Source organism: Eschrichtius robustus, chromosome X (genome assembly GCF_028021215.1).
Source record: "Eschrichtius robustus isolate mEscRob2 chromosome X, mEscRob2.pri, whole genome shotgun sequence".
NCBI lineage: Eukaryota > Metazoa > Chordata > Mammalia > Artiodactyla > Eschrichtiidae > Eschrichtius > Eschrichtius robustus.
In genome coordinates this window covers 62781559-62807249 of record NC_090845.1, presented here as the reverse complement: position 1 = coordinate 62807249, position 25691 = coordinate 62781559, and the positions used below count along the sequence as shown (strand labels likewise).

Sequence of the window (25691 nt, the reverse complement as noted above, 5' to 3'; positions counted from 1 at the left end):
GGAAGGTAAAAAGGGATCTCTCTGAGAGACTACAAAAGTAGCCACAAAAGAAGGGGATGGACTGGTAGAAAAATCTCAATAGCAAGTTACAGGGATAGGAACTCCAGGAACAGTATGAAGGTGATACTCAAAATTTGGTGGGAAATGGACTACAGATGTAAAGGATAAAAAAACAATGTGCTTTGTAGATGTTTTAAGAGAATAAGCAATAGAAACAATGGAATAAAGTAGGTACAAGAGCAGGTAAAATGGTTAAGATTGCCAAGAGAAATGAAGTGGGGCGGGAGTGGGGGGGGAACAAGGTAGAAGAGTGCTAAAGATTTCCTCACATCATTTGTGGACCTCTGTACCTTCCCTTAACAAAATATGTAAAAGCTAGGTTAGCAGAGGGCATCTCTATACCCATCAGAACAAAGAGGGGAAAAAACCATTTCACTACAGCTGGGGACTGTAAGTAGCACAGTTCAGGGTGGTTCAATACTCAAAATGACCACGACTACTATAATCAACACATACCCGTCTTACACATACAAATTAAACATTCATAAATTAACTATAGTAAATTTTTTTTTAAGATTTTTTTTAATGTGGACCACTTTTAAAGCCTTTATTGAATTTGTTACAATATTGCTTCTGTTTTATGTTTTGGTTTTTTGGCCCTGAGGCATGTGGGATCTTAGCTCCCCAACCAGGGATCAAACCTGCAACCCCTGCATTGGAAGGTGAAGTCTTAACCACTGGACCACCAGGGAAGTCCCTATAGTAAATTATTAATCCCAGGTTGACTTCCCTATGCCACCCAGATGTTTCTGGACTTCTTACCACTATGTATTTTCAAAAAACTATTTCAAATTTAACCTACTGAATAACATAATAAGGAGCCAGTTTCAATAAAAAGATGCAAAAAATTTTTGGATTATAATCATTTTTAGTTTATATTGCTCTTTCCCATATTTGATGTATAAATAGTATCTCAATCAACTAGAATTGGTCCTTTCTGGGCTGACTAGCTCCTCATCTGTCAATTTCCTTAGGAAAGAGTTACAACAGGAAATAATTCCTCACCTGAAGTAATTGTCCAGGATGGAGTGAGCCTAGAAAAGGAGATGTATGGCAGTAAACAGTTTCTCCATATTTACAATCTGGGGCTCCGGGATCTTTTCCAGGTTTCTATAAGGAATGCAGCAGACCCAGTTATTATCCCAGAATATAATCAATAAGCCTACACAAAATATTCTATGAGCATAGCATTCTACTAATAGTACTACCTGCAAAATGGATATCATTCCTTCCTCCCAATAAATTTCTAGTATAAAATAACAAAACACACGTTCACATATGATCACTGGATATTTAACTACAGCTATACTAACAACAAAGATTTTCTGAGCAGACTCACCCGCTTATAGTAGTTTTTAATCTTGGTTGCCATGCCAACCTGCATCATTAATGGTCCATTTTCCTCACTATATTCTGCAAGAATAAGATCTCCATCTTTGCCTGTGAGGTCCTGAGGTGTGCGCATGAAAAACATCTCTCCACCACCTGAAGCTTGCCTCTCTTGTTCTCTCATCTGCCGAGAACAAAGACAATACGGTACAGCTACTGACAGGACAATAATTACAGAGTGATGTTGTTCACTGAGACATCAAAAACTTTTACTTGCCTTTTTTTTTTTCCAACTTCATAGCAAAAATTGTCAAACATAAAGTCAAAACTATGAACACCTATTATCCCACCACTTAGATGTAACTTTATATTTTGCCATATTTGTTTTATCTGTAACTATCTCTCAATAGATTTTGCTGAACCGTTTTTCAAAGTTGCAGTTACCATGGCACTTCACAGCATTTTCACATGCATCTCCCAAGGACATTCTCCTAAATAACCACAATAACATTCTATCACATCTAAGAAAATAAATAATTTCCTAATATCATCTAATATCCAGTCCATCTCCCCCATTTGTACTCCAATGTCTTTTATAGCTGTTTTCTTCTAACCAAGATAACCAACCTTAGCCTTCTTTTTGATGTGCTTTAGCAAGGGCTGGACTGAGTGGGGACCTGGCTGAGATAGTGCCCCAAAAGAGTACTTCTTCAGAGGTGGGCGATGGAACTGCCGTAGTTTAATGGGCCCCATGTGGGTGGGAAAGAAGGGCTGCCGTAATTCCACAGCAGGAATTGAGTGCTAAGACAGAAATATAAGGGTTCAAATTAAACTCCAGCCTAGGCAAGATTTACCCATATCCTCCATCAGAAGAAAGCAGTGGTTCCCATTCACCACAGAAAAAATGCTACTTTTACCTGGATAATATTTCCTCCAAAGGTGCCTCGAAGACCCTGTTGCTTAGGGTAGTAATATTCATCATTGGAGAGATTCCATGGATCTTTCACTTCTGGCTGAGACATGTTCTAATGATACATCATCAAACCTTAGTCAGACTACCCTTCTCCATTACCTTTCTTTGTTCTTCTAAACACCAAACCCCTTTTCCCTTCACAGACCTGCTGTGGTTCCTCCTTGATGACTCCTGTTTTCCCTAACAGAATTCGACTCTTCTTCAGAGATGATTCCTTCTTACTCTCCTTGGAGGGAGAGTTAGAAGTAGCCTCTTCCTTTTCATCTGGAATTTCTGAGGAAACAAAAGTCACCCTGGAGTTGTTATCCCTGAAGATTCACCTTTCCTACTGACACCTTTGCAATTCCTAACCAGATTTCTCATCCTTCTCCAGACCACTTCTAGTCCATGATTAACTCCAACCAAACTACACTCCTGACATCTCCAAGGTACTACTTTCCAACATTCCTACCTTATGAGTTTTCCCTAAACAATACACAAATACTAGAAACTGACAGCCACAACTTTGCTGTCTCAAACTGCTATCAAGAAGCTTCTAGTCTTGACCTTCCCAACCCTTCTGATTTGCTCCTGCCCCAGACATTAGCAGAGCAAGCTGTCAATTATGGAGGAGAAACACTGACCCAGCCAGTACCATACCCAAAATGAGGTTCTCATCATTGGGATCAAGTGTCAAAACAGGAGGCTCCAGGAACCGGGGCATGGCCTGAGCATCCCAAATGATATTGTCCTCCCAGCGTCCATACACTAGCTCCTCATTGTCAATGGGAAAAATGGAGTACCAAGGTTTGTCATCATCCAGGGTTGCTGCAAAACCTAGTCAAAACATGAGGAAACAGTAACAAACAAAACATTTATGCCCCCTTCAATTCTAGCAAAGGGAAAAGGAGCAAATGCTAGTAGTTACTCATGTGGCTACTGAAAAGGAACCTAGTGGATACAGCGTACTTTTAAAAATGTTGCAGGGCTTCCTTGGTGGCGCAGTGGTTGAGAGTCTGCCTGCCAATGCAGGGTACACGGGTTCGAGCCCTGGTCTGGGAGCATCCCACGTGCCGCAGAGCAACTGGGCCCGTGAGCCACAACTACTGAGCCTGCGAGTCTGGAGCCTGTGCTCCGCAACAAGAGAGGCCTCGATGGTGAGAGGCCCGCGCACCGTGATGAGGAGTGGCCCCTACTTGCTGCGGCTGGAGAGAGCCCTCGCGCAGAAACGAAGACCCAACACAGCCATAAGTAAATAAATAAAAATCTTAAAAAAAAAAAAAAAATGTTGCAGACAAAAATGTTCACTGCAATGTTTTTTTATAATAGTCAAAATTTAGACAGCTAAATGTTTAATAACGGACTGATTAAATAAATTATGGTAATAAATGATGGTAAAATATGCTAACAATAAATGTAGTAAAATATATTATATTTAAAATACAATAATTATTGGTAAATTATGAAAACATCCATGTATGTCTGCTATGTAACTAATAAAAGCGTTTAGATAGAAGGGAAGGAAAAAGAAAAAAAACTATTTCTTAGATTTAGAAGACATTTTTGGTTTTCCTCTGAATTATAAAAGAAATCCAGATTAACTCAAGAAAATTTGGAAAATACAGGAAAGGTATAAAGAAAACTGCGAAGCTGTCTGTGATCTTACAAACTAGAAGGAACCACTGGGAATCCCATAGTATATTCCCTTTTAGTAAACTTTCTGTTTATATAGTGTGATTTTCTTTTTCACTTATGCAAACAGGGTATCAAATATGCCCCTTCATATCTGGGGTTTTTTTTCCATTTAAAATGAGTTTCCCATGTCATTAAACATTTTTATGAAGAGCTTTAAATGACGTAAAATAATATTACATTACGTGAAAAGCACAACATGTAAAATTGTACCTATAGGAATGAGCTCAGCTACATACACACAAAAGACAGAAAACTGAAAGAAAAAAACACCAAAAAGTTAAAGCTGATAGTCTCTAGATGGTAGGATTACCAGTGATTTTTGACACTGTACTGTATCTTCAAAGTTTTCTACATTAAGCATAGCATACCTTTTTTGAGTGTCCACGTGTATTTAAGGAGGAAAAAAGCAAATTCTAGAATGATAAAGATAAAGGGCCTTTGGAAACAAAAGTAGACTATAAAGATAAAAGCATTGTTACAGTTCAGAAAGATCTTTAACTTCAAAGTAGTTTTCGGGCTTCCCTGGTGGCGCAGTGGTTGGGAGTCTGCCTGCTAATGCAGGGGACACGGGTTCGAGCCCTGGTCTGGGAGGATCCCACGTGCCGCGGAGCGGCTGGGCCCGTGAGCCACAACTACTGAGCCTGCGCGTCTGGAGCCTGTGCTCCGCAACAGGAGAGGCCGCGATGGTGAAGAGGCTCGCGCACCGCGATGAAGAGTGGCCCCCGCTTGCAGCAACTGGAGAAAGCCCTCGCACAGAAACGAAGACCCAACACAGCCAAAAATAAATATAAAAATAAATAAATAAAAGATTATTATAAAAAAAAAAAAGTAGTTTTCACATTTTTCTAATGAGAAATCAGAGTCCAACCTAGCTCATTAACAGTGTAAAAAAAACATTACAGACTAGAATCAGGGCTCAGATCCAAAACATTTCACTGTCCCTCAGCAGCCAAGATCACAGCTAAGCCTACTTAAGATGACTGAGATGAAGGACAGTTTGTGCTGGACACAGCAGGCATAGATGCACACCTTGTTGAACATTGTAAGCCATGGCATTCCTAGTCATGCTGGAAGGAAGCCAGCCTGCCAAGCTTGCACGCTGTGGTTTTGTCCCTTTGTGTTTGACATCCTCCCCATCCCAGATGATATCATCCTCCCAATGCAGCTGTGTCACCATCAGGAAGTTTTCATCAGCCAGAAGATCAGTGCCACTGCTTTCCTCAAGTTTCCTGAAGTCCTACACAAGCAGGAGAGGAACAACAAATCCCTGAATGGTCACTCGTCAGAGTTCCCACTCCAAATCCCACAACAGATACATCAAATGTGGTCTCTGACTTGAGAGAAGAACCTGATGACGAAGGGGTATCTGCCTCCTCCCACTCCTAGTCTGGCGCAGCACTCATCTCACAAACAGAATCCTTGCAGTGGGGCCAAGTTGCCAGGGTGATATACCACACCAAACAAAAGGCTTGGACACCTCAATCTCCCACCAAGGAAACCCTACCTAGTGTCTCCCCAGTTGAAAAGTAAAGTAAAACTGATAGGGCTCTGGGCACAGTGATTCCTTTCTTACATACCAGTGTTACTTACCTCCATCATTCTACATTTCATCACAGGTTCAAGTTCCATCTTTCTCAGTTTGAAGCCATAGTCAAACCCACTGCCATCTTCAGGAACACCCAGCATATCATACCACAGTCTAGCAGGACCATAACGCCACTCAGCCACTCTTGGTTTGGTGTCTGTCACTTTATCTGTATCTCCAGTTGACTGGGAAAACTTGGACTCCACAGGAGCCATCATTGTGATCTGTAACAGAATAAAGTAGAGGGGAGGAAGATATCCTGATCCCAGATGCCCTAAGGCTACAGGGAGTTAACAGGCAGGAGGGGAACTTAGAGGAGCCATAAGGATGATTCTTGAACAGGACTGCAGTTAGAATGTAAACAATGGAGGTATATCATGGCATACTCTATCATTCAACTTTCCTACTCATCAGTGTATCACCATCTGCCTGCCCCCAATACTTTTCTATTACAACAGGGAAGGGACAGCCACTGGGATTGAAATCGTGATTACTTAATGATAATCAGCACAGGACACTGCCTGCTAAGGTATTATTTTCAATTTAGACATAAGCTAGGGAGAACTCATTTGTTCCCCTCTTAGATCTTAATTCCAGATCTCTACTTTGCCTACTTCATCATCAGAGAGACACTGCTCTGGAGGTGGTGGTGGAGCGTAGTCGTAGTTCCACAAAGATTTCTGGTTGACTTCTGATTCTACTGAGCACTCCACCTCCTGGATCTGCTCTTCCTGTATTAGTTCACGGTGCTTCTTCTTCCTCTTTCTCCGAGCACTCCGCCAAACAGATGGGACATTCTTCCCTGGTCCAAAAAGACGTAGGAAGCGTAACACCTAGAACACAAAACATGCTTCTATGTCAGAGACTCAATGTCAGATAGGAAAACAGTAGCTCTGAGTCTGGAAACTCCCTTGAGGATTCTACTCAACTGTGAGGGAGGGATCAAGAAATGCTGAACTCAGATTTATAACATCTACCAAGAAAGTAAAGTGCTCCTTAATAATTTGGACTAGTTCTTTTAAAACAGAAAGGACAATTTCTAATGAGAATTATATAAATCACATGTACTATCAATGCACAAAACTTAAAAAAAGGAAACCTTTAGATTCTACCCATTCCATATTCAGTACCTTAACAACACAACTCAGTATCTACAAGAGGGCAGTGGTTTGCAATGTGGGCATTCTCCATAGAAAGTACCTTCCCAGGACGAAATTCTGGGAAAAGTTCTGTGACACTCGGCAACAGCTTGGTGGCATCATGCTGCATAATCCCAGCCAATGGTAGGGTCAGCTTTCCATCCTCAGATTCTGCCTGTGTTGCTTCCTGAGGTCCCATCTCAGATTCTGAGTCAGAGGAACTACTGAAGTCCACTTTCTCTGAGGCCAAAGAGGAAGGGGCAATGATGGAGGGCAAGATGATGCCTTCTCCATCCTCAGACACTGCAACAAGGAAGAGAAACCCCTTTGGCATGTAACTGTGAGCATATTTCCTCAAATTCAGCCAACACCCACTCTAGGCTTAAGCATGGCTCAGTGGCAGGGGATACAGTTCCAAGCACCCAGATTACTAGTATGCCACCCAGAAAACTCATTCCAACTCATTATCTCCCACCATCCCCAACTCACCTTGTACCTGGTACCCTGGGGTTGTGATGAGAGAAAACAAACACTATTACTACATTTACTACTTTCTGTAAGTATATTAGGTTAAAGAAATGTGACCAATAGAAAAATTACATAACACTTTTATACCAGTCAGGCCTCATGTCCGATTCAGGGACCCATAAACTGGAGAGATTTTTTAAGCCCACAGGGTAACAATGAAATTATTTAGCATAAAATAAGATCTATGCCACAAAGTTACCAAATGCTACTTAGCCTGCAGACTAAGGAAATGGCTTAAAACTCTAATAGGAGACACTTAGGTTGACATAAGCCTCAAAATACAGGAGGTCAAAGACACTGCTCTTCCCCAATCTTCTAGCCTAGAACAGGGTTACTTACTGCTGTTGCAGACATAGGAATAGGTGAGATGATCATTAAAGACCCTGCCTTTGAAATCTCTGACTCTGACAGCTGGCTCTAAATGACTTATACACATTCTAGGTGCCTCCCTATTTAATCATTTCTTTTAAAGAGAGTCATCTAAACAGGTAGTTTCCAAATACCAGTACAGATCAGTTGCATCAGAAATTACTTGGGGGAATTCTCTGAAATCCCTGAGCTCTACCTCAGATCTTCTGAATCAGATTCTCCAAGGGTGAGAGTCAGAAATCTGTATTTTTTTTAAAGACTCGAGGTGATGCTGATGGGCAGCCAGATTTGAGAACCACACTGACCTAAACTACTTTTTCTTGAGCGCATGTTAAAATACTGTTGTCAAATGTTTTAAAAGTAAAATTTCCCTTTAATACTGAAATTTGAAAATTGTATGAATCACTTCTAGAAGTTGTGTCTTTTCCTAGCAGCTTAATTTTGATAGCCCCCTATGAGCATGCCAGAAATTTGGATCAGGAATGGAACTTGCTCCTTAGACAAAAATAGACAGTCTCTACTTACCACCAGTAATAGCATCCTGGTCCTTATCCTTCTTCATTGGTCCTGGGGGTGGAGGTGGAGGAGGCATCAACTTGCAATCAATGTCTTCACAATCAGCATCATAGTCATCCTCATCATAATCTAATAAAACCAAGAAAGTGATCTCCTCAATATCCAGAATGTCACACAACAGCCTTGAGCTCCCTTGTCATTCAAGAATTTAAAGCACCACATGAAGAACTAGGCAGATGCCTTGAGAACACACAACAGATGCAGCTTCTGCCTTCAGAAAGAGATGACACCATATCACCAAGTGCTGTTAACACCATGTATATCTCATACAGGAATTTAGGAAGCTCCCAAGAACTGTTTAAAACCTTTGCTCCTTCTCCTGGTCAAACCCTGTTCCTTTATTTTCATGCTACTCAATCTCATAACTGAATTTAACATTCTTCTTTCCTCTGTCAGCTTAAGACTGGACTTTCTTCTCACCTCCCAAGTCTTTGACACATTTTTTTCTGTCTACCTTCTGTAGTCTGTTATTCTTTTCACTACCCTTTAACCAGTGGCATCACTCAATACTTAGTCCTGAACACTCTGCTTTTATTCCTCTATACACTCTCCATTCCCTTTCTAAAGAATCACCTTTATCCAGACTAAACTCAAATCTGTTATGTCTTGCCCTGACTTAGCCCCTCTACAATTGCACTGCATGTTCTGCTGCCTGAAGAGCTTTTCCATTCATATATTCAACAACTGCATTTCGTATCACACTGAAATATCCTTCAACTCTTTTAAATTCCCTTTTGTTACTATCAATACCACCTCCATCCTCATTTTCCCAGCTTATGATTTTAGCCTCCTGTCTCCTTCATCAATCTCTTACCCCCAACACACCTTTTCCAATCAATCATTAATAGTAGTCATTATAGCAACTTCTATTCACTGAGCTCCCATTATGTGCCATGTACTTTTAGCTATTTTACCTATAATCCTCCCAATAATGCTGCAAAGTAGGAATTATTCTGAGATACAGAAGTGAAGTGACTTAGGGTCATACAGTTTTAAGTGACAAAGTCAGAATTCAAGCCTGGTTTAACAACAAAGTGTCTTTCCAACACGCTTCCTCACTCACCAAGTCCTACCGATGTTTTATCAGCAACTCTCAAGTCTGACCCTGCCTATCATTTTCCACAGTTGTCACCCTACTCCAGACCTTGATAACTTTACATCTAGCCCACAAGAACTGTCTCCAAGTTAGTCTGCTCCTTTACCCTTTTTCTAATCAAAACCCCAAAGCAACAAGCATCACTTTTCACTTTCATTTAGGAAGGAAAGACAACTAACATTTATGGAGCATCCACCATGACACTGTCTTATGTAGGTGCTTTCATACCATGTGATAATGAACTTGAATTCCCACCAAAGTCCTATTAATGAGGTAGGTATTAATACACTTACTGCAGAAAAAAAACTGACAGATTATTACAAATGAGAAATCCAAGCCTCAGAGACTGAGCAACTTTCCCAGGGTCAAACTAAACATGGAGTTGGGACTTGAACCTATGACATTCTGACTCCAAAGTCCATCTTCTTTTCATTATACCATCCTGCTTCTTACTCAACAATCTATATCAGTTTACAATTCCTTATGGCAGCAAACCCCAAGTAATGCGTACATAAAGGTGCTGTCAAATTGCTCTATGGTTGGTTCTTACTATTTGGTGTTTGTTTTCCACTCCTTCCAAGAAAACCTGCTGGCCAATTCCCCGCACACTACTTGCTTGTTTCTATCTCCAAACCTTTATGCAAGCCATGTTTCCAAACCACAATACCCTGCTGCGTCCTCTTCATCAAACCTTATCTTTCAAAATTTTGCTCAAAATTCACCTCCATGAAGCCTCTTCTAATGACCTCCATCTACTTCTAATTATTCCAAAGAAACACCCTTATCAATCAAGCCGTGTGAAGGGGCCAATGCCAGGGAAGGAGGAAGCTAAGGGCATAAATAAAGGTACCCTCAGAGGACAAGAGAACTTGGAAATGAGCTTCCCACAGTACTGAGACTCTATCAAATACAGCATCCTCCTTTTCCAGGAGGTCAGCTCACACAACCCAACTAAGAACCGCTCACCTATCCTCTTCCTTACCATCCCTAGCCAAGACAACAAATCCAAAACTGAAAATTACAACATGCCCTGAAAAATCAGAGCTGCTACCACCTCCCCCTCAGCCTATGTCAGGGTGCTCAAACAAATAGTTATGCTATTTGACTTAGCCAGTCTGGCAGCCCTTCAAAATTAAGTGTAACACTCTATACAGAAATATGAGCTGGCAACTAGTTTATGTCTTCTTATTATTAATAATTATGTTTTGCATTCATTTATCTCACCTTCCCCAAATGATAACAATATCCCTGAAAGTAAGGCCTGTATCTTCTATTTTTCTAGGTTACTTCTTGTGTATGTGGTGCAGTTAATTCTCTTTATATAAGAAGCACCCAAATCTATTAACTGGCTCTGAAGAAACTAAGTTCAGCTCTTTACCAAGGTTTTATCTATACTTCTCAGCAGCCTGAAATCTAATTCAAAGAGGTGGATAATGAATAAACAGTGAACAACTTCACACAAAGTCCCAAACAGTGAAAGGTAGTATAGGGCAGTGGAAAGAATGAACTAGGATCAGCAAGTCTAGGTTCCAGACTACAGAGCCGAGCTCCTCAAAAATCAGAAAATGGATTTTATTATCTTTGTACTTTACTATCACAGTTTATAGGACATAACGGGTGCTCAATGCCTAATAAACTGAAATGCTGAATTAGAAGGCCTGCCACTAGCTAACTACAGAACTTTTGATAAAGTTCCACATTTTATTCAAGTTTTCTGAAGTTCCAGGTTTCCATATCTATGAGGAGGTAAAGAATAAATAACCACTAAAACCCCTTCAAACGCTGACATTTTGATTCTATAATGTAGCACCTTATACCAGGGAGGAAAACCTATGTTGTGAGCAAGCATTAAGCGCACTGTGTCGCCCAGGTAGTGAGTGATTAACAGAAGTTGAGCTGATAAATACATGTGCTCGTTTATATACAACATTGCATACTTAATCTTTCTTGAACTACCAATTCCTTGAGGGCAAAGACTGAGTTTAAATAGCATCTAAAACAGTACTGTGAACCCCATAGGTACTCAAATACCAGATGATAAGGAGAAAAGAATTAACATCCTTATTTGGCATTCACCAAGAATTTGGGACTAACCAGTATGAGGAATAAAAGCCTGAGTATAGTAACGCTGCCCCAGAACACAAAAGAGGACAGCAGCTACTTGGAACTGAGCTGACAAAGGGAGAGAAGCAAAGACATAAAGAGCAGAAACAATGACAGAAAGCTTGGATAGAAACAAACTGGACTACACAGCAAGAAAATGTACTGGAGTGCTCTTACTGATGGCACCAAAGAATCACCTGCATGGCAAAGGGGCTGCAAGGTCCCCATTGTTTGCTGGTATCTTCGGCTTTCATCTTCTGCTACCTCATTAATGTCTGAATAGTCCACAGCATCTTCTGTACTCCTGATCCATCCTATAAATAAAAGGGGGGGGGGGGGGTAGATCTAAACAAAGAGCAAGAAACTTTCACTCCCTCAGATAATTCCCATTGAAAAGTACATGTACAGTAAGTGGCTAGCCTCCTCCCCCACCTTACTCCCCATGACCCAGACTTCACCTTCATCATTTACCAGGGCACCGTCAGTCCCAATCCATTCTTCATTTGCTGTGAGTTCAGTGATCAGGCTGCCCAGACCCAAAGCCCCCAAGCCTGCCAAGTGCTTCTTACACTCCTGAAAAAGGGACAGCACCAGAATCAAAGACAATACCTAAACCTAAGTTTCCCACACCCACAAGGCTTATTTCCCAGATCCACGACAAAGCTATAAATCCATCTGAAAAACGACTCGGCAGCGTGCTAAAAGCAGCATCATATCTGAGAACTGTAAAGTACGTCTTCCACTAAACTCCACATTGATCAGATCTTTATTAACACATCATGTCCAATTTCATCACCATCCTTTAAACTAATGTAAGGAAAGATTATTCAAGGAACCCCCACCAAGACTAAATAAATGGAACAGCAGTTGCCTGAATAAAGGCTAAGGAAACTGAGGTCATTCCGATCAGAGAAAGCAAAGGCAAGAACTTTACTGCTGTCTTTATTGTGTGTTGCAGGGAATGAGGAATATTGGTCAGTATTTTCTCCTTGAGGAGACGAACTTAAGATAGGTGAGTGTCAGGCACAAGAAACAATTTCATGAATGTCAGTGAACGGTGGGAAAACTATGTAAGAAGTGCACTGGGACCAGAAGGGGTCTGCCCCGGATGGTTTGAACATTGGCTGTTCTAAGAACTGGGACCTGAACCACGTGATTTCGTGCAGGTCCTGTCCTCTCGCTCTAGAGCCACCTCTAGTCAGCGATGGCACAAACGCAGTTTCAAGAATCTCCAAGGTTCTCGTAGCAAAGATTTGAAAGCACTCTCACTAGGTTAAGCTGCTATTTTTCCATCTAACTAGCTCCAAAGCCACCCATATCAGCGCCGCTGACGTCCCAGAGCTTGCCTACTGTTCTCCTCTCTTGTCTCCACCCTCGCCCAAACTGAGCCCCCTCGCTCTCCGTTACTGCACGATCTACTGGCATGGCAATTGTTTCTCTGGTCCTCTTCGCGTACGTTAAGTGCGCCCTCTCACTGAGGGAGGGCCGCATCGCCCTCTTTTTCCGGTTCCCAAGACCACTCAACTCTCCTCACTCCACCTTTTCCTTAGCCGATCCACCCCCAGCCCTATCCCCACGCCCACCCCCTCACATCATCCAAGACGCTTTCCCCCTCCAGCTGCCCGGCTCCATTGATGTTGCCGAAAAGGAAACCGGTTAAAGAAAATGGGCCGCCTCCAGCGGAATCTTCATCGCTGTCCGTGTCTGACATGATGGCGGCGTCGGCGCCGGCAGCCGCTACGGGGGACAGCAAACCCCAGCCTCGCCCCACAGGCCGGAAATAAAAACCCATGTCGCCCAGAAGTGACTCACGGAGTTCAGTGACCAACCCCTACCGGATGCGGAATAAAGAGAAAAAGAACCGGAAAGGCCGCCAGTCCTACGAGAAAGGAGAATTGGTGTCACTACCTTACTAGAGGCTTTTGATTGGACTATACGCGATCAGGAGGCTGGATCTGTGAAAAGCGGTTAGTCAAAGAAAATGTTCGGTCCCGCCCCCTTCCACTTACCTAAGCAGGAGCTGTCTCAGTGCACTGGGGGGGGAGTGCTTCCTAGGTCACGTCATCTACGTCCTGGTAACCGCACGTAACCACGCCACAGGACACGGAAGATTAGAACCGGTTTTTCTTGTTTGTGTTGTCTCCTCCTGTACTGTTTCGTTCGAAAGAGGAACTGGCAGTGTGCCAAAGGTACCTTTGCAGTTAGTTGTTTTGAATTGACATTTACCCGTAGAAATGGATTTCCTCCCCCCTTTTTTTGGGGGGAAATGTGAAAGTAAAAGATAAGTAAAACGAGCAGGCGACCCTTCACCTAGATTCACAATTTTAACATTTTTTTTTTAAAGATAACTGCAACTTTTTTCAAAGTTATTTATTTATTTATTTATTTATGGCTGTGTTGGGTTTTCGTTTCTGTGCGGGGGCTTTCTCTAGTTGCGGCGAGCGGGGACCACTCTTCATCGCGGTGCGCGGGCCTCTCACTACCGCGGCCTCTCTTGTTGCGGAGCACGGGCCCCAGACGCGCAGGCTCAGTAGTTGTGGCTCACGGGCCCAGTTGCTCCGTGGCATGTGGGATCTTCCCGGACCAGGGCTCGAACCCGTGTACCCTGCATTGGCAGGCAGATTCTCAACCACTGCGCCACCAGGAAAGCCCCGACAATTTTAACAGGTTTTTTTTCCTGAACCATTTAAAAGTGAGTTACAGATACCGTGATTCTTCACCCCTAAAAATAGACTTTTTTCTACACAACCACAATACCATTAGCACATCTTTAAAGCTTAACATTAATTCAATATCATTTAACATACAGTCCGTATTTAAATTTCCTCAATTGTCCTAATTGGAGCATTTTACATTTCAATCCGGGATCCACTCAAGGTTCATGCATTGTATTTGTTTATCTCCCTTTAGTCTCTTAATCCAGAATCCACCAGCATTTTTCTTTGTGTTGCATGACACTACGTATTTGGAAGAATCCAGGGAAGTTGTCTTGAAAATATTCTATAGGCTGAATTCGTCTAATCTTTTCTTCAAAGTGATTCCGGTTAAATATCTTACCGGTCATCAGAAGGCACAATGTCAGGTTGTTCCAATGTTGGTGATGCTAAATTTGATCACTTCAAAAAAGTGGTGTCCACCAGATCTCTCCATCGCAATGGCACATTTTTCCTTTTGTATTAGTAAGTAACCTATGGGGTGGTACTTTGAAATTCTGTGAATATTCTGTTCTCTATCGCCCTTGCACCCAAAGGTTTTAGCATCCGTCGATGATCGTTGCCTGAATCAATTATATTGGAAGAGTGCAAAAGGGTGATTTTTATAATTCTTAATTCCTTCTATGTTTATTAACTGGACTTGCTCAGTAAAGAACTTTCCCTTTTCTTACGTCCTTTCTTGTATTTTTATTTTAATGTGTTACAATCTAACAGCATCATTATCCTTTTTGATCCTCAAACTGTTACAAATTTGTCCAATAGTTCCCACTTCACTCTGGCTCCTGTGTCCTTTTGACATGACCCCAATTAGTCTTTGAGCCCTTCCTTGCTTTTTGGCACAAGATGTTCCAGGCTCACTCTGTGCATTCCCTGTCCTGGATCTGATATAAGCCATTTCTCCAAGGAGCCCTGGTTCCTTTTAGTGGGGAATGGTGTTTAGAAAGTGGGGCATCGGGACTTCCCTGGTGGTCCAGCGGCTAAGACTCCGCCCTCCCAATGCAGGGGGCCCAGGTTCGATCCACATGCGACAACTAAGAGTTCGCCTGCTGCAGCTAAAGATCCCGCACGCCGCCACAAAGATCCCGCGTGCCGCAACTGAGACCCGTCACAGCCAAATAAATAAATTTTAAAAAACAAAACAAAACAAAACTGGGGCATCATTGCTTGTAGGCCCTTTCAGTGGAGAGAGAGAAAAAATTTTTAATGAATGAGTTTATACTAATACCTTCGATTCAAATCTAATACCACAGGGTTCTCCCTCACCGTTCCCCATTTCATATTTGTATCTTGCTTCTCTTACAATGAAGACTCTGGTTCCTAACACCAATATATATTACTCTTTTCAGAATTACAAGACCAATACCACTACCAACAGTTAACCTAAGTAAAGTTCAGAAGTTCTTTGCAGTTTTCTGTCCTTAGACTATATCCTATTAAAAATTACGTGAATCTTTTTTTTCCTCTGTGGAGTTGTTTCCGTTTGTATTCAACTTTAGGATTTGCTTTTATTGTCCTTTTTAATAAAAAGGATAAAAATTTTATACAATTTTTATTTTTAAAAAATGTAAACTTTTACATGGTTCAAAGTCAAAACTATATAAAAAGCTATTTCCAGAGAAGTCTTGCTCCCATGCCTATGCTCTCTGCCCCATTGTCACCCACTCCCTGTAACCATTTTCATTAATTTCTGGTTTATCCTTCCTGTGTTTATTATTTTTTTCAATTGAGGCGTAATTGACATTAACATATTAGTTTCAGGTGTACAGCATGATTCGCTATTTGTATTTCCTGTGTTTCTTTTTGCAAATATATGCAAATGAGTATGTTCTTATCTCTTCTTTTTCATTATATACCCATGTATTGTTTGATTCTGTTTATATGAAATGTTCAGAAAAGACAAAGATTAGTGGTTGCCTAGGGCTGGGGGTGGGAACGGGGATTAACCGCATGAGGGATCTCTTTGGGGTGATGGAAGTGTTCTCAAACTTAATTTTGGTGATGGTTGCATGACTCAGTAAATTTACTAAAAATCATTAAATTGTACTTGAAATGGGTGAATTGTACAGTATGTAAATTATACCTCAATAAAGCTGTTTTTAATAAAACAAAAAACATGGTTTTGCACTTCTTTACTCGTGCACTTACTAGTGTACCAGCGCTATTTACAGTTGCCAGCCAGGATTGGGGGAGTGGTTCTTTGTGGGTTTTTTTGGGGGGGGAGGAGATCAAACCCACTCCCTCGGCAGTGAAGGCACAGAGTCCTAACCACTGGACCACCAGGGAATTCCCTAGTTCATTTTTATAACAAACGGGAAGGAGATTTTTCTGAGATAACTGGAAGAGGCAAAAAATATTAAATGATATATCTTATCTTCACAACCCAGCCCCTAGCACAGTCAAGCCTGTAACACAGTAGGAGCTTGATAATTGTTTACTGAATGTGGTGTAATAAGTGAGGAAAATCACCAACAGGGAACTAACTGGTCTGTCATTATTGAAAACCAGGAAATGAAGCTAAATCCTGGGGATGAATAGGTAGGGGGTGGGCAGGAACTAGACAATCAATGTTAGCAGGGCAGACAGTTCCTTACCCTGATTATCTGATGTAGAGAAATAAGCACAGCTACGCATAGGTGCCATGTGCAATATGACAATTATAGTTATTTCATCCTTTGCAAGCTGAAAAGCATTTAGAAACCACTCAAAGCAAAGGGGTGGTGGTGAGGAATTGCTTTGATTTTTAGAAAGCAATGGACCCAGTAAAATCAGAAAAGTTTATTACCATTCCTTATGAATAAGTTAAAAGTGATATTAGCATGTTAGTCTTCATACAAATTCCTTTCAAGTATAAAAACCAAGATGTCAGTGTATGCTTAAGACTATTAAATCAGACCAATACAAAACCACTCTCTCAGACTTGTGGATCACACCTCCATTTATTAGAGGACACAAATTTGCCCAAACCAAACCCAGGCTTACATTTGGGAATTTGCCAGGCAAAGGGAGAGCAGGAGGCACTATTAAATTAAAATCCAACTTAAAAGATTTCAGTAGCTAAATAGAAAGTTCTCAGAGACCCAGGTGACAGCCATGTTTCTAACCCCTTTGAACCATGAAGTCCTGTGAGCACCCAAGGTGGCATCAATCAGAACATCCTGAGACTGGAATACACTTTCATTTGGCTGCCTTTGGGAAAACCCAGTGACCCTACCCAAGGGCAGTGGGCACAGTGCCCAGAAGCCAGTTGACTTCTACGGTGGCCACGTTACTGTAACAGCAGCCCCACTTTCCAAAGTGTTACTGGGCCTTAGTTGAGGAGGTCCACCCTCACCCTCTTCTAGTTGACTCACTTCTCATACAGAATCCCTGCCACCCTCAGGAGGCCCTGAGTCACACACTGGAAAATAGATACAGTACATTGGACCTGAGATAGAAGGCAAGCGCTGGACAACAGTATTCATCCTGGATCCTCCACAGCTTTAGACAATCAGCAGTGTAGAAATATACACCAGTGAAGTACTATGTGGAGTGGAGGGTACAGTCATGAAGGAAAAAGAAAACAAAACACTAGTCCACTGTGAGGGAAAAGGCAACGAGAAGAAAAGGAGGAAGAATAGAGAATTTACATAACCATTTTTAGAAAATATTTATTTATTTATTTATTTTGGCTGCACCGGGTCTTAGTTGAGGCAGGCGGGCTTCTTAGTTGCGCCAGGCAGGATCTAGTTCCCCGACCAGGGACCAAACCTGGGACCCCTGCATCGGCAGCGCAGAGTCTTACCCACTGGACCACCAGGGAAGTCCCTACATAACCTTTTATCTTCTATCAGTACTTGATATTTGACCTCCAGGTTCCAGGTTCTCCAAGAGTAGCGTTGCCAGATTTAGCAAATAAAAATACAGGATGCCCCATTACATTTGAATTTCAGATAAACAGCAAATAATTTTTTAGTGTAAGTGTGTCCCAAATATTGCACTTACACTAAAAAATTATGGTATTTTATCTGGCAACCCTCTCCAGGAGGTTCAGTTAGCCTGAGGTTACTCTGATCATATCCTGTCAAAGGGCAACAGCAAGATGATCACAGAGCGAAGCTCAGGCACTCCACCCACCCCAAGGGGAGGTATGTGTTCCTTTTAGCTCCATTTCCCAAACTCTCAAAAATCCCATGCTATTCTGGCAGGGTGAGAGGATATGTGCACAGTGGAGTTGTCAACCACTATTTGCCAGGCAGGGGAGTTAAGGTTTCCTTCCATATCAAATGAGGAAGGTCAAAAATACAACTAGGGAGAAGGAGCAGCAGGCCCACTGAGCAACTCCAGCAACACCGCCACCAGGGCGACGACAGCCCTGCGGCCTGGAAACCCAACGTACCCCAGCCCTGTTGGAGCAACCTCAAAAGGCACACAGGGCTGAACACACACACAGGGAGATACACAGAGGAGGGAGGAACAGGAAGAGAGCAAGGTAGTCTTTATAGTGACTCAGAGGAATGACAGCAGAAGAGAAGTATCAGAGGCATTCACAGAATCCCCTGACAGTGACTGGCAGGACATTTTATTTCGTTGGTCGTTTCATTGGTTTTATTTAGGGGGTTAATCTTCAGTGGTCTTTCCTTCAAGCGGAAGGATGATGAGAGAAAAAAGAGCCACACAGAAGCCTCAGAGACACAGCTCTTCAGAGGGACTGTTCATTACACATCACCGTGCCTATTGTGCTAGCAGAATCCGAGAGCAGATCTGAACATCAGATCCCACAGCCAATATGCTATCGTGACTAAGTGCCAAACCCACCTCCTGAGGATGGAAGAGGAACCAATAACAAGGCCATGGCTGGTAAACATTCCTCTCAAAGGCATGAAGAGGGAAACAGCACAAAGAACAGGACGACATTATGCTTTTTTCACAGTCTCCGCCATGGGAATTCCCAGTGCCTTGTAATCCAGCATCTCTGAAACTGTGTTCCCAGAGATGTTAATAGGTGTGTTGCATGGGAACAAAAAACAAAAGTTCAGTGAAATAAGTTTGGGAAATACTGCATACTTATTAAAAGTTATAACTTCCTGCAGTAGAAGAAACTATTTGGCATTATTTAAATCACTGGTTCCTGCCTTATTTGACCACAGAACCCTTTTAAGAAACATCTATTACCATCTCACAGAACTCTAGGAATGCTGCTTAACCATTATTGCAAAAATATCTCCTCTCAAGAATGGAAAGAGCATGTCAACATTGGGAACACCCAGGAATCACACATAAGATGGTTTCCAAACATTAGTATATCAGAAAGCTTAAGGCAATGATTTGAAAACTTGGAGAACCTTGTCCTTCTGGGAGGCACTTGCTCAACGGTAAATACAGCCAGGAACGCTGAAATTAGATTTCAAACAGCCAAGCAAAAGCCTACAAACAACAGCGCTAGGCTGCTCTGCTTAGTCGTGGCCTGGCCAGGACAGAAAAGAACAGCGCTTGGTGGCATCTCCTCTTACCACTTCGACAGGAGAGACACACACACTCTCACTCTCTCAAACTTCCTCCAAAAGGTTCAGACCAAACTTCAAAGCAGCCAAGTGCAAACTAGCCTCTCTTTGTTCCTCCAAAAGCTGAATAACCTGGAGTCTAGGGTTTCCAGGGGAAGAGATAAGTGGCTCACGCTGGCATTGTTAAATGCTGTCAAAGGAATTCCCCCTTATTCTCCTTAGGTGCAGTCCCCAAGCAGCACCCCAAAAGCTATAAGAGGACACACTTCTTGCTGTTCTTCTTTGTGGCAGGGTAAAGCACAGCCCGGACAGCTTCTGAAAATACCTCATGGACCCCATCCTGCATCAGGGCTGAACATTCCAGATACTTCACAGCCCCCACCTGCTTAGCCAGGGAAGTGCCTTGCTGAGGAGTTGTGGGCACTAGGCTCTGTTCCTTCAGCTTCTTCACTGTCTCAATGTCACTTCGCAGGTCCCTCTTGGTGCCTACCAGCAAAACAGGTACATTGGGGCAATGATGGGAGACCTCTGGGTACCACTTATGCCTCACATTGGCATAAGAAGATGGGTTGCCAATGGAGAAACAAATGACGAAGATATTGGTCTGGGGGTAGGAGAGTGTTCGCAGTCGGTCATACTCCTCTTGGCCGGCTGTGTCCCACAGGTTCAGGCTGACGATCTGGCCGTCCACAGATGTCTGGGCACTATAGTTGTCAAAGACAGTAGGGATATACTCCTCGGGAAAGGCGTTTGTCGTGTAACTGATGAGGAGGCAGGTCTTACCTACAGCCCCATCTCCCACAACCACACATTTAATCGTCTGCATTCTTCCCTTGGAGTCCTACGGACAAGAGAGAAAGAAAGAATGTTCACAGACATCTGGTTAATTTCAGGAGCCTAAGCCGTATAAACATTTCTCTCTGAGGAGAAAGAAAGGAGGTGAGACCCCCCCCCCCCGCCACCGCCACCGCCACTTGCCTGGCCTCTTAACACTATGGAAGAGTCAGCTGCGAAAGGTGGCAGAGGGCAGGAATTCTTACCATGGAGTCCATGGACTGCTAGAGGATAAGCTTCAGTAGATTCTAGAAGCCACCTCTGCAGCTGTGTGCAATATTATGTGCATAAGGAAATTTTTCTGGAAAGAAGATCCAAAGCTGTCATCAGACTCTCAAAAAGGACTGTGAGCGCAACAAGATAGGTATTTATGTTGCAGTATCGTCATAAGGTCTGCGTATACAGTATCAAAGGTTCTAAAATATAGCAGATGCTAAATAAATGTTAACTAATTAAAAAACAAAAAAAATTGGCATAGAAAGAAGGTTCCCAAGGTTGAAACGAAAGGAAACACATCTCTTACTTTGGGTCTGTGGCTATAGACTCAGCAAAGGACACTCTGTTCCTGAGCAACAGTGACGTCATAATACTGGAGAGGAAGGTAGGCCAGTCAGACTCAGCCGTACAGAGAAGCGGCTAAGAGTCCAGACTCTGAAGTCAGACCTCCTGGAGTCGAAAACCAGTCCTCTCTTTTCCTAAGCTTTGTGAACTCGGGCAAGTTTTTAACCTGAAGCTTACATGAAAGAATGCATGTGCTGTATGCTGTACTTATTAGTGCCTGCCACATAGGAAGTACTCATTAAGTGTTAGAAGCTACTATGACTTCACAGAAATTACTAATCTGCCGGGGAAGGCAAAAGTTCTATAATGTGAGTACAATGCTAGACAAACCAGGAGGTCTCACCCCTTCCGACCTTATCTGAGTAAAACTACAGGTCATAACACCACTATATTCTCGTCCATTTCTTCAGGAATCAAGTATTTGCGAGTTAATGGTACAACACAGATGATCTCCAAGGAGCACGTTTACTATGAGCTCCCATGTCTGTACCCCCTTATTAATATTCTGTCAATGCCCTACTGTGTCAGTGCCTCCACAGCACTCCATTTTCTTTAGCTTCTTAACTAGTACCCTCATTTCAGACCCGATCCTCACAGCATTAACTTCAAGTGTCCGAACATGGAGGAAAGGGGACACAATATCATATGTATTTGATTATGGAAAAAAATTTGAGAATCAATTAGTTTCTCACCTTGGGAATGTGGGGGAATAGACACATTCCCCCATCCTGCTGTCTTATTAGCTAAGGTCTACATTAGGTCCATATCATAGACAAAAACCAGACAAAACACAACAGCTCATTTTGGGTCAAGGGAAAAAAAAGTTGGCCTTCTCAGCATGCTTCGCACAGGCCCGCTAGGGGTAGCTCTCTCCTCACACAACCAGCTCTGCCCAGTGAGGCGGTCCACCTAGAAGCCTTCCTTTCCTTGGCACAGGTCCCACAGCTAAAAGTCCAGAGCCTGATTCAGCTCTAGTAGGCAATCATCCCAGAAGACTCACTGACCATAGCTGTCTTTTTCCATCTAGGAATATGCGTGAGGATCAAACACACAAAGTCAATGGAAACAGGGCAAAGTCACCACCACACTCCATGAGAATAGCCTTCCTTGACTTTTCCAGTTTGGATTCATTTCTTTTGCCTCTGATAGCAATCACTGCCTGTACAACTCATCTTCCCAGCCGCCTCTACGTATCATCCAGTGTCTCTGCTCAAAGTGGCTGCTTTCAGGACAATAGTGCATCTGAGGGGGTTGCTGAACTAGAGCAAAACTCTTAGGCACAAAGACCATTTTGCATCCCAAGTTCAGCTCCTCACCTCTATAACTAGGAAAAGCCATCTACACTCTTTTCTACTTGTTTACGTCTACCAGTGCTCCTGGTATATATAATAAATACCAGGCCTACATGATGAAATGCACCTAGAACATCCCAGGTCTGAACAAAACCAAAACACCCTCACCTATAGCAAACTCTCAAAGAAAGGGAAGGTTCAGCAAAAGTGGGAGGGGGCTGCTTTGTACAGTTGACTCATTCATTCAGCCCACATATTCATTATACGATTTTCTCTGCTTGTGTGTATATTTGAAATTCTCCATATTTAACAAGTTTAAAAATAAGACTAAAAAATATAATCCAAGAGAATTGAAGACAGGATCTCAAAGAGATAATCGCACACCCATGTTCATTGCATCATTATTCACAACAGCCAAGAGGTGGAAGCAACCTAAATGTCCATCGATGGATAATGGATAAAGAAGGAAAAAATATATATATATATATGTATAATTCAGCCTTAAAAAGAAAAAGGAAATCTTTTCATACACTACAACATGGATGAACCTTGAAGACATTATGCTAAGTGAAATAAGCCAGTCACAAAAAGCCAAATATTGCATGATTCCACTTATATGAGGTATCTAGAATAGTCAGATTCATAGAAACAGAAAGTAGAATGGTAGTTGCCAGGGGCTGGGGGAGGGGGAAATGGGTAGTTGTTTAAGGGGTATAGACTTTCAGGTTTTCAAGATAAAAAAATTCTAAAGATCTGTTGCACAAAAATGTGCATATACTTACTGTACTGTACACTTTAAAATGGTTAAAAATACTAAAAATAAAAATAATAGTTTTTAAAGGGCTGGGAACTCTGAGAGAAGGCTAGGAGTTACAAGAGAGAGGCAAATATTCTGTTTATCACCAATATGAGAAAAGGTTGTTTCGTTCAGCTCCAGCATCCAGCACAATGCTGTCCGGTTACAGATCACCCATAGCTTTCCCCTCATCTCCACCGCTATCCACACACTCTCCCAGGCACTACTATGCACAATGCACTGCTAGGAGGGACTCAAAAAAGGGTTAAAAAAAAAAAAGAACGATGATAGAAGTTTATAGTCTTAGGGTAAAGGCAGGACTTCTATAAGAAGGTAAACAATAATACACAGTAAAGCATGGTCCAGAGAAAAATAAGTTGCTATGAGGAAACAAGGGGAAATTAAAAACTGAGAGCCTGTTACAGGCATTGTGTAAAATACTTTCACATATCTTATTTAAGCTTCATAGTAGCACTGTAAAGTAGACATCACCTCAGCTCAGAGATCATTAAATATGTCTCTAGGATTGGAAATTGGAAGAGGCCTGGAGCTGCAGAGACCAACACCTCAGAAGGCATTCACTTTTAACCTTGGAATTACAGTTTCTTCTAAATCGTCCATTCTCATCTGACAAAGCATCCTTCTTCACATGTACATTTCCCAGCAGTCACTTTTCTCCTAGGTTAGAGGCACAACATAAAAGACCCCATAACTGGACTTCCCTGGTGGCGCAGTGGTTGAGAATCTGCCTGCCAATGCAGGGGCACGGGTTCCAGCCCTGGTCTGGGAAGATCCCACATGCTGCGGAGCAGCTAAGCCGGTGTGCCACAACTGCTGAAGCCGGGGCGCCTAGAGCCCGTGCTCCGCAACAAGAGAAGCCACTGCAACGAGAAGCCCGCGCACCCCAACGAAGAGTAGCCCCCGCTCCCGCAACTAGAGAAAGCCCGTGCGCAGCAACGAAGACCCAACGCAGCCAAAAATAAATAAATTTTTAAAAAAGACCCAGTAGCAGTAAAGACAAGAATGCAGCTCAGAATATTACTATTTCTAGCACATTCTCCCCCCAAGTCTCACCCTTTCCAAAAGTCAAACCCACTTGAAATCATTCTTTCTGAAACTAAAACAATTCAGCAGAAGACCCTCATTTTTATTTACTACTTTCTGCAACTTAGTTATCTACTAAATCCGGGAAGCTTTTTCACATTGAAGACTGACTTTTTGGTTCAAGTCCAGTCAAAGACACCCCAGGGCGAAGGAAGCCATGTGAACTCTCCCCAACCCGGAGCCAGGGGAGGCTATCCTGCGCTTGGAAACTTAACCAGAGAGGCAATTCTAGTGACCCATCGATAGCCACCGCAAGCCCGCTCGGCCCTTCCCTCACATCCTTTCCACCGAGGGTCCTTGGTTCTGGGACTTCAGATGGACTCGTGAGCCTGGGACAGAGAGGTGCCTCACGTCGGATTCACAAATAGGAAGAGCTGGCTCGATCTTCCCCGCTATACATACAACTCATCCCACTCTCAAATCCCTTCCATCCAAGGAGTGGCTCATATACTAAGGTAACCGTCCCGGGGATGGGGAGACTCGAGAAAAGAGCGGATGAGGGGGCCGCCTGGGGGGTGGTTCTCCATAAGGATTACCCGGCAAAGTAGTCGTCCTCCCGCGCTGTTGAACCGCAGCTGGCAGAGCCTCCCAGGCGTCTCTCGCTGGGCTGGGCAGGCTCGGCGGGCTCGGCGCCACATCCGGGCAGCTACCGAGTCCCGCCCCCGTCGTCGGACGCCGTCCCCACCCGGTGCCCCGCGACCTCCTGGGAAATGGAGTTCTAGCGCCCGCCGCGTGCTCTGCAAGTCACTGGCTTCTAAACTACACCTTTGGGTAATCAAGGATCTCTGGGGTCCCAGTTCCTCGGTTCGGAGGTCCCCGAGCTTCACATTTCCCGTGACAAAGTGAGGCCGCCTCCTCCTCCCCAGACCGCTGTTTTCTCCTCAAGACAAATATTAACATAAAGAGGCAGTCAGGGAACTGAAAAAGTGTTAGTAAAAACGGAGGCGGTGAAAGAAAATGTGGTAGTGAGTTAAGGTAGCTGTCACCATATATTAGTTTGCATTTTCTAGAGTTTTATATAAATGAAATCATACAGTATGCACTCTTTTTTTTAACAGCTTTATTGAGATATAAATTCACAGACCATACAATTCACTCACTTAAATTGTACAATTCAATAGTTTTTGATATATTACATTATTAATTTTTTAAAATAGTGGTAAATATATATAACAAAATTTGCCATTTCAACCATTTTTAAGTGTACAATCCGGTGGCGTTAAGTACATTCGCAATGTTGTGGAACCATCACCCTTGTCTATTGCTGAAACTTTTTCATCACCCCGAATAGAAACTCTGTACCACTAAGCAATAGCTGCTGCTCATTCCCCTCTTCCCACAGCCCCTGAAAACCAACCTCTAGTCTACTTTCTGTCTCCATGAATTCGACTTTTCTAGCTACTATTCATCTATTGATGGACATTTGGATTGTTTCCAACTTTTGACTATTGTGAATAATGCTGCAATGAACACTGGTG

The 25691-nt window shown here is 42.7% G+C and overlaps 2 protein-coding genes across 15 annotated transcripts in view; both read right to left on the bottom strand.

Annotated features, from left to right (window-relative positions):
- Window positions 1–13224, bottom strand: part of TAF1 (TATA-box binding protein associated factor 1) — a 91358-nt gene extending 78134 nt beyond the window's left edge. For 8 of the 14 annotated variants that reach the window (XM_068532823.1, XM_068532829.1, XM_068532826.1 and 5 more), the window contains exons 1-14: window positions 13024–13222; window positions 11891–12005; window positions 11630–11746; window positions 8183–8302; window positions 6822–7063; window positions 6236–6454; window positions 5627–5845; window positions 5066–5273; window positions 3002–3178; window positions 2508–2635; window positions 2307–2414; window positions 2017–2190; window positions 1400–1573; window positions 1066–1170 (exon numbers count right to left, since the gene is read on the bottom strand). In XM_068532823.1, the coding sequence (XP_068388924.1) occupies window positions 1066–1170; window positions 1400–1573; window positions 2017–2190; window positions 2307–2414; window positions 2508–2635; window positions 3002–3178; window positions 5066–5273; window positions 5627–5845; window positions 6236–6454; window positions 6822–7063; window positions 8183–8302; window positions 11630–11746; window positions 11891–12005; window positions 13024–13143 (2226 nt within the window). In that variant the 5' untranslated portion in view covers window positions 13144–13222. Of the gene's footprint in view, window positions 1–1065; window positions 1171–1399; window positions 1574–2016; window positions 2191–2306; window positions 2415–2507; window positions 2636–3001; window positions 3179–5065; window positions 5274–5626; window positions 5846–6235; window positions 6455–6821; window positions 7064–8182; window positions 8303–11629; window positions 11747–11890; window positions 12006–13023 lie in introns of all 14 variants that reach the window. The other 6 variants (XM_068532824.1, XM_068532828.1, XM_068532825.1 and 3 more) reach the window with 3 other exon arrangements.
- A 3845-nt stretch (window positions 13225–17069) lies between these two features.
- On the bottom strand, window positions 17070–24851 carry LOC137757257 (rho-related GTP-binding protein RhoG-like). The gene is made up of 2 exons (XM_068533941.1): window positions 24750–24851; window positions 17070–20467 (listed from the first exon to the last, which is right to left on the bottom strand). The coding sequence occupies exons 1-2, from the start codon at window positions 24849–24851 to the stop codon at window positions 19877–19879; spliced, it is 693 nt and encodes a 230-aa protein (XP_068390042.1). The 3' UTR covers window positions 17070–19876.
- Window positions 24852–25691: the final 840 nt, after the last annotated feature.